An 18,167-nucleotide genomic window follows, 5' to 3' on the forward strand; every position below is an offset into this window, starting at 1 on the left:
CGGCTCCAGACCGATAACACTTACCATCTGTTTACCAAGCGAGCAACGCTAGAGTCCAGTGTCGATAAACTAATTTCCCGCGTAAGTTATCCGACGTTTCTTGTCATTCTCGTGTTGGCTTTCTTCATCTTAGCTGGCTTTTCATACAAACTAAGAAGTACTGTTAAAAGTTTAGGGTTAAATCAATGTCAGATGAACTAATGAAACTTGTAGCAGAGAAGAAAATGGTATATATAAGCTAGCTCTATAATCAAATCCCAAAGGGGTGTTAGGCAAGCAAAGGTAGCTTACAAAAAATCTTTTGCAAAGGATGCAAAGACTACGCATAAGGAAAAAAGACACTTCTTTCCTAATGTAAACTCTAGAAGGGAAATGGATTAATCAGATTGGTCCATCTGATATTGATGGTTTTACTGTCAATGATCCTGATGAGATAGCTGACAAACTGATTGAGTATTTTGCATCTACATTCACACATGAGGAATTTTGTAGGGAAGCATAAACCAGAAACTTATCAAACTCTAACAGGGAGCTAAAGGATTTTGTAATAAATGAGAGCAAAACTATGGAGAAATTATTGCAGTTAACCATTAGCATTAGTAGAGGCATATGATGCAAGAAAAGCAAGCTTATGCAGCATCAACCAAAAAAAAAAAAAAACCACTCCCAATTCACCCCTCCATTCGTTTGAAGTACCGTACAGCTGAGCCTTAAAATTTTTTTAGGCTATCAACTTCCACAACAAGGGATGGAAGTCTGTTCAACCAACCAACTACCCGTTGGTTAAAGGCAAATTTCCGCACTTCTATCCTACATCTGTCTTTCCTCAATTTGAATTTATGCCCTCTCAGGTGATTATTCTGAGCAAGAGGAAGAATCCCATCAGCATTGAGCATGCTCAAACCATTCAAGGCTTTGTACACCTCTATCAGATCACCTCGCTGGTGCCTAATTTCCAGACACTGTAATTCGCAAAACTTAAGCCTTTCTTCGTAAGAGCACCCCTTTGTTCCATTCACTAATCTTGTTGCCCTTCTCTGTACTCGTTCCAGCAGCTCTACATCCTTCTTGAAATGAGGCCTCCAGGCCTGTATACAGTACTCTAGGTGTGGCCTGACCATTGCCTTATACAAGGGAATAATCACCTCCTTATCCCTGCTAGAAAAATTCCTATATATCACTGACAATACACCATGAGCTACTCTTGCAGCCCGTCTGCACTGTTCAGAAAACTTCATATCTGCCTGCACAACCACCCCCAGGTCCCTTTCATTCTCTACCACTGTCAGTATAGTACCACACAGTTGATACGTTGCTCTGGGGTTGCTGTTTCCCATATGTAGTACTTTACATTTGTCAATGTTAAACTTCATTTGCCACCTCTCAGCCCATCTGTTCAACCTTTCCAGACCCTGTTGCAGCAGCATAGTGACAGTAGTGTCCTTAGTTCAATTCACTAATCTTGTTGCGATTCTCTGTACTCGTTCCAGGAGCTCTACATCCTTCTTTAAATGAGACCTCCAGACCTGTATACAGTACTCAAAGTGTGGCCTGACCATTGCCTTATACAAGGGAATAGTAGTAGTGGTGGCATGTGATGCAAGAAAGCAAGTGTATGAGCTTATGCAGCATCACCCAAAAAAAAAAAAAAAAAACACACCATTCCCTCCAAATGCCTGTCCAGTTCCTCCTTAAATTTATTCGACCTATCAACTTCCATAACGACAGATGGAAGTTTGTTCCAGCAATTAACCACCCGCTGGCTAAAGGCAAATTTCCGCACACAAATAATCACCTCCATATCCCTGCTAGAAAAATTCCTATATATCATTGACAAGGCACCATGAGCTACTCTTGCAGCCCGTCTGTACTGTCAGAAAACTTCATATCTGACTGCACAATTACCGCCAGGTCATTTTCATTCTCAACCACTGTCAGCATAGTACCACAGAGTTGATACGTTGCTCTGGGGTTGCTGTTTCCCATATGTAGTACTTTACGTTTGTCAATCTTAAACTTCATTTCCCACCTCTCAGCCCATCTGCTGAACCTAACCAGATCCTGTTGCAGCAGCATAGCGCGAGTAGTGTCCTTAACAACCCTGCCAACCTTTGTATCGTCTGCAAACTTGGACATTAAACTTGATATACAATCATCAATATCATTTATAAATACAGAAAACAACAATGGACCCAACACTGAACCCTGAGGGACTGCACTAATAACATTAGTCCAGTGTCCATTGATTACCACTCTCTGTCTTCTCCCCCTCAGCCATCCTTTTATTCACAGCAGCAATTTGCCTCCAATGCCATACTGCTCCAATGTGTGCAGCAGTCTTCCAGGTGCAACAGTATCAAAAGCCTTTCTAAGATCCAAATATATAATATCTAAGTTATTCCCTGCATCCAGTTCTTTTGTGACTACATCATAGTATCCAATCAAATTGATCAGGCAAGACTTTCCCTTAACAAAACCATGCTGTGTCCGAGCTATAACTGAATATCTAGATGATCCTGCAGTGCTTCTTTAACCAGTGCCTCAATTAATTTTCCTGGAACAGAAGTTAAACTCACAGGTCTATAATTACTTGTGTCAGCCTTTGTCCTCCTTTGTGAATTGGGGTCACATTTGCACATCTCCAGCCTATGGGTACCTCCTTTGAGACCAAAGAAGCTCCCATAATTATGGCTAAGGTTTGCTTACTTCCTTTGCTACCTCCTTTAATATAACTGGATAGATTCCATCCACCCCGGGTGCCTTTTTTATGTTTATCCTCAACAATATCTCCTCCACTTTCCTCTCGGTTATTACAAAATCATCTAGCTCACTGTCAGGGCTTACTTCACCTCTGGCATTCCCCTTCTTGAATAACTCTTCATGTGTGAATATAGATGCAAAATACTCGTTCAATTTGTCAGCCACCTCAGCAGGATCCTCAACTGTTGAACCATCAATATTCAGTGGACTAATCTGATTCATCCCTTTCCTTCTAGAGTTTACATAGGTAAAGAACTCTTTTCTGTTTTTCTTTGCATCCTTTACCAAGGATTTCTCATAATCTGCCTTTGCCCCTTTGTGACTTGGTTACAGACCAGCTTATATCTATCATAGGCTTCCATGTTAATATGGGATACATATTAATTTATATGTATCCCATGCATTTCTCTTCTCTGCCATGTCTCATTAGTTCATCTGACATCCATTTAGGCCTAAACCTTGAACAATATTTCTTAGTTGGTATGTAAAGCCTAGTAGCTTCCAAGCTAAGTTCTTTGAATGCTTCCCATTTTGAATTTGCTGTTGGTAACATCATCAGTTTGTCCCACTGTATACAATTTAAATACTGTCTCAGACCATCGTAGTCGCCTTTACGAAAGCAAAAAAACCCTTCCCTTTACCCCTGATAGTAGTTACCTCTTTGAGTACATCCCACTTCAGCACACTGTGATTATTGCCACCTAGTGGTTCCTATATCTGCAGATTCTAAATGCATGAAGAATCACTATTGATAATCAGATCAAGAGTATTACTCACTCTAGTTGCCTCCCGAACATGCTGATGTAGAAAACAATCATCCAATAAATCCACAAAAGCCTTGCTAGTGTGCGAGTGACCAATCCACAAATTCCAGTCAATATCTGGGAAATTAAAATCCCCCATTATAAGAATCTCTGATTTACTGGCCCACTCTATTTCCCTGTACAGTTTCTTATTATACTCATCAGAGTCATTAGGCCTATAGAACACTCCTACCCCCAATTTTGATCTTCCAATGCTAATGTCACACAAAACTGATTCGACACTCCACTGTCCAGCGATGTCGACTGGCTTCAGTTCCTTGGATTTTGTGCGTTTCTTAACTAATAGCATAACCCCTCCTCCCTTCTATCCTGTCTATCCTTTCTGTACACTTTGTACTCCCCAAATTCCAGTTCTGCATTCCTTATATCTGTGTGACATCACGTCTCTGAAATTCCAACAATATCTACCTTTGATGTTTTGAGCAATACCTCAAATTCATCAAATTTATTTACCAAACTCCTAGCATTGGTGTACACGCAAGTATACATGCACCTGTACCTATTCTTAGCTACCCTAACACAACCCATGTGTTTACTTGTACTGCAATGACTCCCAGCAGTTTCTGAAATACCCTGCATCTTGTTTTCCAGGCTGCTGCTCATTCCAATAGAAGCAGTGCAAGAATCACTTTCACCTGTCAGTGGCTACTGTTAATCTATTAGTCCTTGTATCCCTGCAAAACTAGCAGTTTTCCGACCCGCCTAACAATGCCTCGATAGCATCAGCAAATATTCATGCACCCCTTCTATTTAAGTGTATCCCATCCCTGTAGAAACAGTCTCTCCTGTTAACAAGTACAGACCATGCTGAAAAAAATTCTACCCCTTGAGCCTTGCACAATCTTTCCAGGGCCGAATTGATCGACAAGGCTCTCATTATATACTCTCTCTCCTATTGTCTGGAGAGAATATAAGTATAAATATAAGAATTAAACATAAGAAAGGCACCAGGAGTGGATGGGATCCATCCAGTTATACTGAAGGAGGCAGCAAAGGAATTTTCATTTAAACTGATTTTAGTTTTTATGGCGCAAGAGTGACTAAGGCCATAATGTGCCAAGTCCACCAAAGGAAGTAAGAAACTGCAAGCCATAATTATGGGAGCATCCTTGGACTCAGGGGAGATCCCCACAGACTGGAGATGTGCAAATGTATTCCCAATTCACAAAGGGTTATGAGTAACTTCTGTTCTGGGGAAAATAATGGTGGCACTGTTTAAAGAAGCATTACAGGATCATCTAGACAAGACTGCAATTATAGTTTGGACATGGCATCAGTTTGTTAAAGGTGGAGGGGGGAATCTTACCTGACCAATTTGGTTGGATACTATATGGTCACAAAGGTTGCAAGTATATGATAATTTTGATATCATATACTGGGATTTTTGGAAAGCTTTTAATACTGTTGTATGTAGAAGACTACTGTACAAATTGGAGCTAGTTAGTTAGTTAGTTATTTGGTTTTTATGAGTATTAGCAACTAAGGCCATATTGCTCCAGGAATATGCGGTGGTCATTCCCTGACCTTTCTGCATCCTCCGTATTTGGTGATGACGGGCTCGAACCCCGGTCTAATCAAGAAGCGTGTGCTATGCACTGCTGCTCCTTCCCACCTGGCTATGGAGGTGCCACAAATTGGAGCTGTATGACATTAAGAGTAAGTTATTGCCATGGAAAAAGAGGTGGGAGAGTGGGAGAAGACAGAGTGGTAATTAATGGACACTACTCTTTGTGTACAAATATTATTAGCAGAGTCCCTCAGAGTTCAGAGTTGGACCAACTGTTGTTTTCTATATTTATCAATGATATTGATGAAACTATATCGGGCTTTTTTTTTTTTTTTTTTTTTTTATGAAAACCTCAAACACGAAAGATGTTAGAAGCTATAGTACTTAGTACAGTGCATGGGTTGGAGGTTGGGAAGACGAAAGAAGATATTTGTTGATATTAGACTTAACTTCTGTAGACTGTAATTTCCAGGAAATACATATGAAAGAAGGTTGTTCCAGAACACAGCAGTTGAATGAATAAATGAGGAAGATGAAAGGGCCAATTCAGAAGAACAGTGCCAATGGAAGTATCTGTAGAAAAGGCATGCAGCAGAAACAGAATGTCTATGAGAGAGAGTGGAGAGACTCTGTTAGAGATGAGTCATTAATTAACCTAATTGCCCTCTTATGAATGGAATCTAGAAGCCTAAGAGAGAGGTTTTTGGGGCACCGCCCCAGATGTGGGAACAATATTCCATGGTAGGGCGATATGCGACTTGTACAGAGTGAACAGCTGTTTGGGAGACAAGGAACACCCAGAGCGAAAGAGAAAACCAAGTTTTTTTAGATGCAGAAGAAGCAATATTTGTAATGTGCTTGTGCCAAGAGAGATTAGAAGTCAGGGTAATCCCTAAAAGAGATATATAATCTTGCCTAGAAATCAGAGTGTCACCAAAGATAACCATTGGAGCAGAAGAATACTTTTTGTGAGGTATATGACCAGACTGAGTTTTAGAAGGATTGAAATCAACTAAGTTGTCTTTGCCTGACTGGAGAATTACCTGGAGATCGCCATTTAAGGAATTGATAGCGGATATTCGAGAAGTTGAAGCAGATTGAACATGGCGAGGTTTCACAAACTGAAAAGTGGAATACAACACACTATCATCAGCAAAACTATGGATAGGATTTCTAGTCAATGGAAGGTCATTAATATACAAGAGGAAAAGAGTGGGGGAAAGAACTGAACCTTGGGGACACCAGCATTAGTCTAGAAGTTAGAAGACAGAGCCATCTACCATAACCCTCAGTGAGCTAACAGAGAAAAAACTGGATAACCAATTACAAAAAAACAGTTGGCAAACCAAAGGATGGAAACTTGTTTAGAAGGCCTTTATGCCAAACACGATCGAAAGTCTTTGAGATGTCAATAGCAATTGCTTGTGTTTCACTGAACTTTTCCATTGAATTTATCCATAAATGGGTAACATAGGCCAGAATATCACCAGTGGATCGACACTGACGGAATCCATACTGGCGCTCATTGATCAGATGGAAGGTTTCTAGATAGTTTAAGAGTTGGCGGTTAATTGATTTCTCCATTACTTCAGAAAGAGTAGAAGTAACTGCAATGGGACAATAATTGGATAGGAGTGATTTCTCACCCTTTTTAGGAACTGGGTGGATATGAGCAAATTTGATAGATGGAACAGGAAAAGGGTATGTCTGCCAGGGGCAAAGGTTGATGACGTTGTAGAGCGGATATCATCTTCTAAGGGCACAAAAGGTGATAGAGTTGTACACGTTGGCACTAATGATATTAAGAGTAGGAGACCAGCGGAATTACTTAACAAGTACAGGTCACTGTTGAAAAAAAGCCGTGAATTAGGGGTGAATTTGAAAGTGTCTGCAATTCTGCCCAGACACAATAGGAGGGAGTATATGATGAGAGCCCTGTCGATCAATTCGGCCCTGGAAAGATTGTGCAAGGCTCAAGGGGTAGAATTTTTTTTAGCCTGGTCTGTACTTGTTAACAGGAGATACTGCTTCTACAGGGATGGGATACACTTAAATAGAAAGGGTGCAAGAATGTTTGCTGATGCTATCGAGGCAGTGTTAAGTGGGTCGGAAAACTACTAGATTGGGGGGGATACAAGGACTAATATATTAACAGTAGCCACTGGCAGAGGTGAAAGTGATTCTTGCACTGCTTCTATTGGAATGAGCCGCAGCCTGGAAAATAAGATGCAGGATATTTCAGAGACTGCTGGGAATCATTGGGGTACAAGTAAACACATGGGTTGTGTTACGGTAGCTAAGAAAAAGAACAGGTGCATGTATACTTGCGTGTACACTAATGCTAGGAGTTTAGTAAATAAATTTGATGAATTTGAGGTATTGTTCAAAACATCAAAGGCAGATATTGTGGGGATTTCAGAGACGTGGTGTCACACAGATATAAGGAATGCAGAACTGGAATTTGGGGAGTACAATGTCTACAGAAGGGATAGACAGGATAGGAAGGGAGGAGGGGTTATGCTATTAGTTAAGAAATACATAAAATCCAAGGAAGTGAAGCCAGTCGACATTGCTGGACAGTGCAGTGTCGAGTCAGTTTGGTGTGACATAAGCATTGGGAGATCAAAATTGAGAATAGGAGTGTGCTATAGGCCTAATGACTCTGATGAGTATAATAAGAAATTGTACAGGGAAATAGAGTGGGCCAGTAAATCAGAGAGTCTTATACAAAGGGTACTAGGAAAGTTTTGCAATACAGCTTTGTTTATTTAATTTTTTCAAAGTAATTTCCTCTACATTCAATACACCTCTCCATCCTCCGAAACCAATCTTTAAACCAGTTCTGCCAAGTTTCACTAGGGAGTAAAGCACACTCGTTGTCCCAAGCCCATAGAAGGTCCTCATCACTGGAAAACCGCCTCCCTTTTAGCTTCATTTTCACATGCGGGAACAGTGCAAAGTCGCAGGGAGCAAGGTCTGGACTGTAGGGAGGGTGCTCGAGAAGTTTCAGTCCTGTCGTGGTCAAATATTCGGTGCAGGCTTTGGCGCGGTGAGCTGCAGCATTATCGTGATGGAGGTACCAGGTGTCCATTCTTGACTTTGGTCGCAGGTTCTTCATAGATCCAATGACTTTAGGCAGGCATTGTTCAGTATACCACTTAGCTGTGACTGTCCTCGGCGTGTCCAAAACGACACTTTCCACAATTCCACTCGATTTGAAAAATACAGCTATCATTTTCTTCTTTACAGATCGGGATTTTCTGACAATTACGGGTGTGTCGTCATCATCAAAGACCCAAACTTTGTTTTGAGCCTTGGTCGGCAGATCGTAATAGTACAGCCAAGTCTTGTCACCTGTCACGATGTTGTTCACATACCGAGATTGTCCCTTATCAAACTTTTTTAACATCTCCCGGCACCAAGTCACATGCCTTGTCATCTGCTCTTCAGTCAGTTGATGCGGCACCCAGAGAGAACAAAGTTTCTTCACGTGCAAATGATCTTGCAGAATCGAACGAATTGCTGGTGCATTTAGGCCCAAAGTATCCTCTATCTGTTGGTAGGTCACTCGCCTGTTTTCGTCAAGCATTTTCCTCACAGCAGTAACGTTTTCCTCCATAACTGACGTTCGTGGCCTTCCCGGCCTCTCAGAATCCTCCAGAGTGAAATTTCCCCTTTGGAATTCTCTATACCACCTGAATATCGTTGTACGATGTGGACAATCATCATCTAGTGCAAGAGTCATTTCTTCTAAGCACTGGTCTATGGTTAAACCACGCACGAAATTATACCGCAAAGCTGTCCTTATCTCATTTCGTGACCACAATGCCATCGCAAGCACTTTACACTCTCACTACTAATGAATAACTGAGCCCAGCGGCTACTATGCACGTATGAACATGTCTCAACATGCAGCAACAAGCAGCTTCCTGTGATTCATTGTTGCGTCATATTGCAAAACTTTCCTAGTACCCTTTGTAATGAGGGATTTTAATTTCCCAGATATTGACTGGAATTTGGGGGTTGGTCACTCACACACTAGCAAGGCTTTTGTGGATTTATTGGCTGATTGTTTTCTACATCAGCATGTTCGGGAGGCAACTAGAGGGAGTAATACTCTTGATTTGATTATCAGTAGTGTTTCTTCATGCATTAAGAATCTGCAGGTAAATGAACCACTAGGTGGCAGTGATCACAGTGTGCTGAAGTGGGATTTACTCAAAGAGGTAATTACCATTAGGGGTAAAGGGAAGGGTTATTGCTTTCGTAAAGGCGACTACGATGGACTGAGACAGTATTTAAATTCTATACAGTGGGACCAACTGATGATGTTACCAACAGCAAATTCAAAATGGGAAGCATTTAAAGAACTTATCTTGGAAGCTACTAGGCTTTACATACCAACTAAGAAATATTGTTCAAGGTTTTGGCCTAAGTGGATGTTAGATGAACTAATGAGACATATGGCAGAGAAGAAAAATTCATGGGATACATACAAATTAACACGTGATACAGAAGCCTATGATAGATACAAGTTGATCTGTAACCAAGTTACAAAGGAGGTTAGGCAGGCGAAGGCAGATTACGAGAAATCTTTGGCAAGGGATGCAAAGAAAAACAGCAAAGAGTTCTTTACTTATGTAAACTCTAGAAGGAAGGGGATGAATCACATTGGTCCACTTGATACCGATGGGTCAACTGTTGATGATCCTGCTCAGGTAGCTAACAAACTAAATGAATATTTTGCATCGACATTCACACATGAGGAGTTATTCAGCGAGGAGAATGCCAGAGGTGTATTCAACTCTGGCAGTAAGCTAGAGAATCTTGTAATAACTGAGAGTAAAGTGGAGGAGAAACTGTTGAAGATAAATACAAGAAAGGCACCTGGGGTGGATGGGATCTATCCAGTTATATTAAACGAGGCAGCAAAGGAAGTAAGCAAACCCTTAGCCATAATTATGAGAGCTTCCTTGGACTCAGGGGAAGTACCCATGGACTGGAGATGTGCAAATGTGACCCCAATTCACAAAGGAGGATCAAAATGCGACACAAGTAATTATAGTTTAACTTCTGTTCCCAGAAAATTAATGGAGGCACTGGTTAAAGAAGCACTGCAGGATCATCTAGACAAGACTTCAGTTATAGCTCAGACACAGCATGGTTTTGTTAAGGGGAAGTCTTGCCTGACCAATTTTATTGGATACTATGATGCAGTCACAAAAGAACTGGATGCAGGGAATAACTTTGATATTATATACTTGGATCTTAGAAAGGCTTTTGATACTGTTGCACATGGAAGACTGCTGCACAAATTGGAGCAGTGTGGCATTGGAGACAAATTGCTGCTATGGATAAAGGGGTGGTTGAGGGGGAGAAGACAGAGAGTGGTAATCAATGGACACTGCTCATCGTGGACTAATGTTATTAGTGGAGTCCCTCATGGTTCAGTATTGGGTCCATTATTGTTTTCTGTATTTATAAATGATATTGATGATGGTATATCAAGCTTAATATCCAAGTTTGCAGACGATACGAAGGTTGGCAGGGTTGTCAAGGACACTACTGACACTATGCTACTGCAACAGGATCTGGAAAGGTTGAGCAGTTGGGCTGAGAGGTGGAAAATGAAGTTTAACATTGACAAATGTAAAGTATTACATAAGGGAAACAGCAACCCCAGAGCAACGTATCAACTCTGTGGTACTACACTGACAGTGGTAGAGAATGAAAGGGATCTGGGGGTGGTTGTGCAGGCAGATATGAAGTTTTCTGAGCAGCGCAGACGGGCTGCAAAGAGAAGCTCATGGTGTATTGTCGATGATATATAGGAATTTTTCTAGCAGGGATAAGGAGGTGATTATTCCCTTGTATAAGGCAATGGTCAGGCCACACCCAGAGTACTGTATACAGGTCTGGAGGCCTCATTTCAAGAAGGATGCAGGGATGTTGGAACGGGTACAGAGAAGGGCAACAAGGTTGTTGAATGGAACAAAGGGGTGCTCTTACGAAGAAAGGCTTAAGTTCTGCAAATTACAGTGTCTGGAGACTAGGCACCAGCGAGGTGATCTGATTGAGGTGTATGAAGCCTTGAATGGTTTGAGCATGCTCAATGCTGATGGGATTCTTCCTCTTGCTCAGAAAAATCACCTGAGAGGGCATAAATTCAAATTGAGGAAAGACAGATGTAGGATAGACATGAGGAAATTTGCCTTTAGCCAGCAGGTGGTTGGTTGGTGAAAGAGACTTCCATCCCTTGTCGTGGAAGTTGATGGCCTATATTAGTTTAAGGCTCAGCTGGACAGGTATTTCAAACGAACAGAGGGGTGAAGTGGAAGTGGTTATTTTTTATTTATTTATTTATTTTTATTTTATTTTATTTTATTATTTTTTATTTTTTGGCTGATGCTGCATAAGCTTGCTTTCTTGCATCAAATGCCTCTTCTAATGCTAATTTCCAAGCAGAAGGAAAAACACCTTTGGAATAAGAAAGTGAAAAAAGGCTGCAAAGAATAGGAGTAAGTTCAGGAGCACAGGTGGAAAAAAAGTCTTTCAAGGTAGTCCAGCAGGATTTAAACTGCTTAGATAATGAAGTGGCCTTAATGATCACAGAAGAATAAATTTTGCAACAAGTTTTTCCGGTATTGCACTAATTTCAAACAGATGCCTTGAAATGGTAAATTGTCCATTTGTTTCAAAAATGAAACACTTTTGACAGGCTGTTTCAATAATAACTGAATCACCAGATTCAATGAGTCCCTCATCAGATAGCAGGTAGTCTCTAGTGACAACACTGTCAAAACAGTTTTAAACAATTTGTTCAATATGAGTTGTTGTGCAATTCAAAGTTATAACATAGCTAATCTATACAGCCTCAGAAAAATAAGAAGAGTACAGTCCTTTCATGTGTTTTTGCAGCCAGTAGGATTTCAAACATTTGTTTGAAAGTAGTGCAACTGGCAGATTAACCTTTTAGTAAAGTTATTACAACACAAAAATGTTAATCAGCCATTATTTCATTTTTAAATAAAAGGAAAGATTAACCTTTTGGAAATTCCCATTTCTTGGAAGATAGTATGATATCCAAACTACTTATTGTGAGATAAAGTTTGTTCTGAGTTATTACTTTCATAATATAATGATAATTATATTAATGATAATGACTATATACAATAAAATCAAAGAAAATTCAAAATTAATTTAACAACAAAAGTAATAAAAGTAGAAGAGAAATAGAAAAGAGAATAAAGGAGAAAAAAAATAATAAAATACTAAGGAAAGAGATACTGTCGCATAACACACAACCTTGGCATTACTGATCACAGGTCAATCACCAAAATTGCAATAAAAACAATATATAACAATATTTATTTCCTTAGTATTTTGTTATTTTATCATTATGTATTTTTTTTTCTCCTCTATTCTCTTTTCTGTTTCTCTCCTATTTTTATTACTTTCGTTTTAAACTAATTTTCTGCTTTCTTCATGACTGTTATATATCCCTTCAATTTCCTTTTTTTTCTTCTCCTTTAAACTAATTTCAATACTAATACTCATCATGGTCGTTGGGCTTTCTCTGGTTTATCAGTAGCCCTAGTCTATCAATATTCTTATATATACAGGGTGTTTCAGTTAAACGTTTCAGAACTTCTAAGAGGGGTAGGGTACATCCTGACAACTCGAAATCATATAGCAATGTGGGGTCGGAAATGCTTTTCCTGAAGCGGTGTTGTACACAGAAGCACCATAAAGAAAAGAGACCGTAAGTGAGAAATCGTTTTAATAATACATGAAAAGAAGCAAAAGGTACATGGATTAAAGTAAGTGTTCGAAGTTTCTTCCACGGGCTACAATGCACGCCTCACATCTCAGACGCATGGACATCCGAACATTCTGGAATACTCCAGGCGAATTTCGAATTTCTTCGGCAGCTACTGCGATTCTTGCAACCAGCTCCTCGGCATTGTCAACAGGGGTGTCATAAACTAGCGATTTCATATGACCCCAGAAATAAAAATCAAGACATGATAGGTCGGGTGACCGAGCAGGCCAACGCACGGGACCACCACGTCCGATCCACTGTTGACCAAATGTGACATCCAGGTAGTTACGAACATCTCCGCTATAATGGGCAGGGGCTCCATCGTGTTGGAACCACATTGTCTGTTGCGTCGATGCAGAAATCTGTTCATCTCTCAAAAGTTGTGGCAATACTTGCTGCAGAAAGATCAAGTAGATAGGTCCGGTTAGACGACACGGTAACACGTAAGGTCCGATGAGGTGATCTCCCATAATACCGGCCCATACATTGACCGAAAATCGAATCTGTGCTGCACGACGTCGTATTGCATGCGGGTTCTCGACCGCCCAGATATGGTCGTTATGCGTGTTGAAAATTCCTTCCCTTGTGAAGGATGCCTCATCGGAAAACAACACTTCAGCAGGAAAAAGGGGATTTGTAGCACATTTTCCAAGGTACCACTGTGCGAAAGCAATACGAGGTGCATAATCCTCCGGTTGCTGTGTCTGGACACGCTGCCTGGAGTATTCCAGAATGTTCGGATGTCCATGCGTCGGAGATGTGAGGCGTGCATTGTAGCCCGTGGAAGAAACTTCGAACACTTACTTTAATCCATGTACCTTTTGCTTCTTTTCATGTATTATTAAAATGATTTCTCACTTACGGTCTCTTTTCTTTTTATGGTGCTTCTGTGTACAACACCGCTTCAGGAAAGCATTTCCGACCCCACATTGCTATATGATTTCGAGTTGTCAGGATGTACCCTACCCCTCTTAGAAGTTCTGAAACGTTTAACTGAAACACCCTGTATAAGTAGTACATTCAAAAAGAGCCTATCGTGTGACATTGACGTTGAGCCTGGTGTGCACACATGACAAGTGGGAACTGGCTCGACCACTTCACTTGTGCCGTAGTTGATTGACTGATTGCAGAATGTCACAATTTGAAAAACGTCAAGTTCTTTAAACTTGGGAAAAGTGCAACAGAGATGCTGAAAGCATTACAGAAAGTTTATGGAGATGTTGCTTTGAAGAAAACACTGGAATATTAACCTCACGGTGGACACTCTTCAATGTCAGAAAACAATGAAAATGTCACAAAAGTGAAGGAACCCATGCAGAATGATAGACAAATGATTTTTGTTGAGAATGCTCATGAAGTTGGACTGTCTGTAGGCTCAATACACAATCCTCATACAAGATTTAAGAATGCTTCACTGTGTGTAAAGTTTTATCCACACTTGCTGGAACAATCAAATGGACTGCAGGAACCCATCACAGGTGATTTGTTCAAAAATTATACACAGGAGCTGAGCTACCTAAAAAAAAGTAATCACTGGGTGTTTGCCTTATGACCCCAAGAACAAGGCAGAATCACCTGAACAGCACACAAATGTCCCCACACCCCAAGAAGTCTAGTGCAACAAAATCCAATCAAAGACATGCTGATCATTTTTTTCAACATTCAGGGCATTGTGCAACATGAATTTGTGCCTAGAGGGAGAAGAATTACTGCTGCTTACTACATTAAGCTTTTGACATTTTGCGTGAAAATTTAAGGCAACGACGACCTCAAAAATAGAAGGATCACTGAATTCTTCACCATGATAATGAGCTCAATCACATAGCCATGGAGCCAGGGAAATATAGTAGTCCTCGGATGCAAAAAAAATTATAATCATGCAGTAGCCTCCCTACTCCTCAACTTTGTGCCATTTGACTTCTGGCTGTTTCCTAAACTGAAAATCAGAATTTGGAGTCATTGTTTTGCTACAGCAAATGACATCAAAGAAAATGCCAAAATAACAAGAGGTGCACTAAAAAAAACATGATTTTAAAGAATGTTTCAAAGCTTGGGAAGACCAATGGAGTAAGTGTGTGTGTTCAGAAGGGATATGCTTTGAAGGTGATTAGAGTAGTAAGCCCAACTGTTTGCTCAATAAACTTTTATAGTAAAATTCCAGGAACTTTTTTATGTACCTCATATATATATATAAAATTCTGTATGTTTGTGTGTCCGTATTGTGTACAATTGGATTTATGTGGTGAGGTGGCCTTTTTTTTTTTTTTTTTTTTTTTTTTTGCAGACTACAAAACCCAAATTTTTTTTTTTTTTTTTTTTGCTTTTGGCAAACTAGGGCCTTCGTTTATATGGCATTAAAAATTGCTTCAGTTTCTAAAAAGATTCGAACCCAGAACTCTCAATAGCAGTGGCAGTGTTACATTCTCCCTCCCCCCAGAGCATTTGCACACTGGGGGGAGGGAGAATGTAAACTTGGGGGTTACATGTAGTATGTGTATATTTTTTATTATTATTATTTAATATTTACAACATATGTATATGTTACAAACAAATCTGTATATTTATGAATTTTATAATAAGAGAATATGAGAAAAAAAAAATAGGAAACAAAAGGAAATATTTATTATTTAACATGTAAATATTAATAGTCAGTTCACAAAACCACATTACTGACAATATTCACAGTTTAATAATATGAAAATCACTGATTAAAATTTGCAAAAAATCCTACAAATTATAATCGAACATGCAAGTATTATAATAATCTTATTCTTCTTTGCATCAATCAATCATTTCATTTATTAATTTTTCTGATAATTCATTTGGGGCTTCTAAGCATATCTTCAAGCAACCTTGCAATATTACGGTACAGATATATATATATATATAATAAAAAGATTATAAAATATATTGTTTATTGGCTGTGACAAAACAGTCTCTTGTCTGCAGTATACAAAGGAAGAATTAGCCACAAGTACTCTTGCTGTGTAAAAAACAAATAAAGGGAATCTGAAAACCACAAAGCAAAACTGACGACGATTGATATAGCAGCTGCAGTAGACTCCTCTCTCTGCCTAGACATCATTTAACCCTGCCCTGAAAGCATCCTTCACTGAGGAACCAATTCGGGCAAACCTATTCACAGCCTGCAATTCAGTCATCTTGTTTGTGATATACAAACACAGAATTAGTCACAAGTATGTAGACCATTTGTGTGAAACACTATCAAGAGATGAGTTGTGTGAAAACAAGGGGAACCTGAAAACCATAAAACGAAAATGCAACATTTGAAATGATGGCTTTTAGTCATAATTTGTGCAACCAGAAATATTGCCCAATTTAATTATTTTGAAAATTTCGTGCCTTTTGAATTTTAGTGATTTATTTTCGCTGTGTACCACCTAACGAGTACCACACTTGGTTGATGTGATTTTTTGTGTTGTGTTTATTTCACAAAAATTTATTGAATTCGTTTTATAATTACGTTGTAAAAACTGATAATATGGTCCCTAAAGTGCAGTAAGAAGAAAATTTAAAAGTCCAGGGTCTTTGAACAAATATTAAAATAAAATGACTATTTTTCCCGGGGGGGGGGTTTAGTGCATTGGGGTTGTTTCACCCCCGGCAACCCCCTAGATTCAACACTGCTCAATACGAATCCATTTCTGGTGGTTACAGCAGTATACTATAACGGAGGTATTCAATAGAATTTTTTTTTTTTTTTTTTTGTTAATTCCAATAATAATCCCAGTAGATAATCACCTCCTGGGCTTGTTCCTGACAAGCTGCTACCGGAGACCATTTCAAATAGTCAATATTTCCTACTTCACGTACATTGACTCCCACTACTAATAAAAACAAGTAATTCCATTACAGTATACAAGTAATTCCATCCTTTTAAAAATATTTAAAAAATAAACAAAACTCGACATCATCTGACTTTTTTATATATATATATATATATATATATATATTGAAACATGAAAACAAACTTACAAGGTCACCTCATCCATAGCTATTTTTAAAATCCGTATGTAAAGTCACATTATTGAAAACATTAACCAAAATACTATTAGATAATACAACGTAAAATAAACATCATATACAGTAGCGATATATGTACACCATGATCACGGAAAATGCGTTGATTATTTTCACTCCCATCACAATACAAGACAGCTCAAGGTAAAAATAAAATCATTCAACCAGATGACTTCTATACTGTGTACTTCTGAAATCATGACCACAGTGATTAAATCCGCAGAAGTGAACTATTTTTAAAATCATTTAAAGGGAGAATTGCAATCAGATTTAAGAGAATCATGCAAGTAAAGAAATTTATCCAACACTAGCCAAAAAATAAATAAATCAAAATTAAAAAATAAATATAAAATTTAATAATAAAATTAAATAAAATTTTTATTTTCAAACAGAAGCGCATCAAAAATTGCCTTGGGGAAAGATGGAAGGTCACAGCAACTTCTTTGGCATAGAAATCTTTTTTTTTAATTTACTTATTTATTTTATTTTATTTTTTATTTTATTTATTTATTTTTTTTCGTGTTAGTATTTGTATTAGCAATGGATGCAAGGGAGCAAGCTTGTACAACATCAGCCAAAAATGTAAAATAATAAAATAAATAAACAAAAAAAAACAGATCTAATTCCTCCTTAAATTTAATTAAAGCCTGTTCCGATAATCAACGACACTCTAGCTGAAGACAAATTTCCGCACTTCTGTTCTGCAACCATTCTTTCTCAATTTAAATTCATGCACCTTTATATGTGTTATCTGAGGAGGAGAAATGATGCATCAACACTTAGCTTATTCGATCTATTCAAGGCCTTAACCACATCAATCAGATCTCATCACAGGTGCCTAGTTACAAGACCTGCAATTTGCAAAATTGAAGTTTTTTAAGAGTACCCTTTGGTCCTACCCACTAATCTCATTGCTCTTCTTGCATCTATTGCAAAACAGGGCCGTGCAAATGGAGGGTGCGCTTTATCGGTGCACCAGGCCCCGATCTAGGACCCCATCGAGAGAATCATCAAAGTCACAACATAAATGAACTAGGCCCCTAAATCCCCTTTTGAATCCGTGTCCCCAGTAACTTTGCAAGGCACAGTTCCAACAGATCCACATCCTTTCTAAAATCAGGATTCCAGTTCAGTATATAGGATAATTATTTCCTTATCTCTGCTGGATAAATTCCATGAACCGTCGTACCAGCTAGTCTGGACTGCTCATAGG

General features: G+C 39.0%; 1 protein-coding gene across 1 annotated transcript in view; it reads right to left on the minus strand.

Moving 5' to 3' along the window:
• The window catches only part of tweek (transmembrane protein KIAA1109 homolog tweek), an 806,203-nt gene extending 789,115 nt beyond the window's left edge, over positions 1-17,088 (minus strand). The window contains 1 exon segment of the mRNA XM_090388226.1: positions 16,910-17,088. Coding sequence (XP_090244352.1) covers positions 16,910-16,926 — 17 coding nt within the window. The 5' untranslated portion in view covers positions 16,927-17,088.
• Positions 17,089-18,167: the final 1,079 nt, after the last annotated feature.

This window comes from Mastigoproctus giganteus, chromosome 2 (genome assembly GCF_048544385.1).
Source record: "Mastigoproctus giganteus isolate SK-2022 chromosome 2, ASM4854438v1, whole genome shotgun sequence".
In the NCBI taxonomy this organism is placed as follows: Eukaryota; Metazoa; Arthropoda; class Arachnida; order Uropygi; family Thelyphonidae; genus Mastigoproctus; species Mastigoproctus giganteus.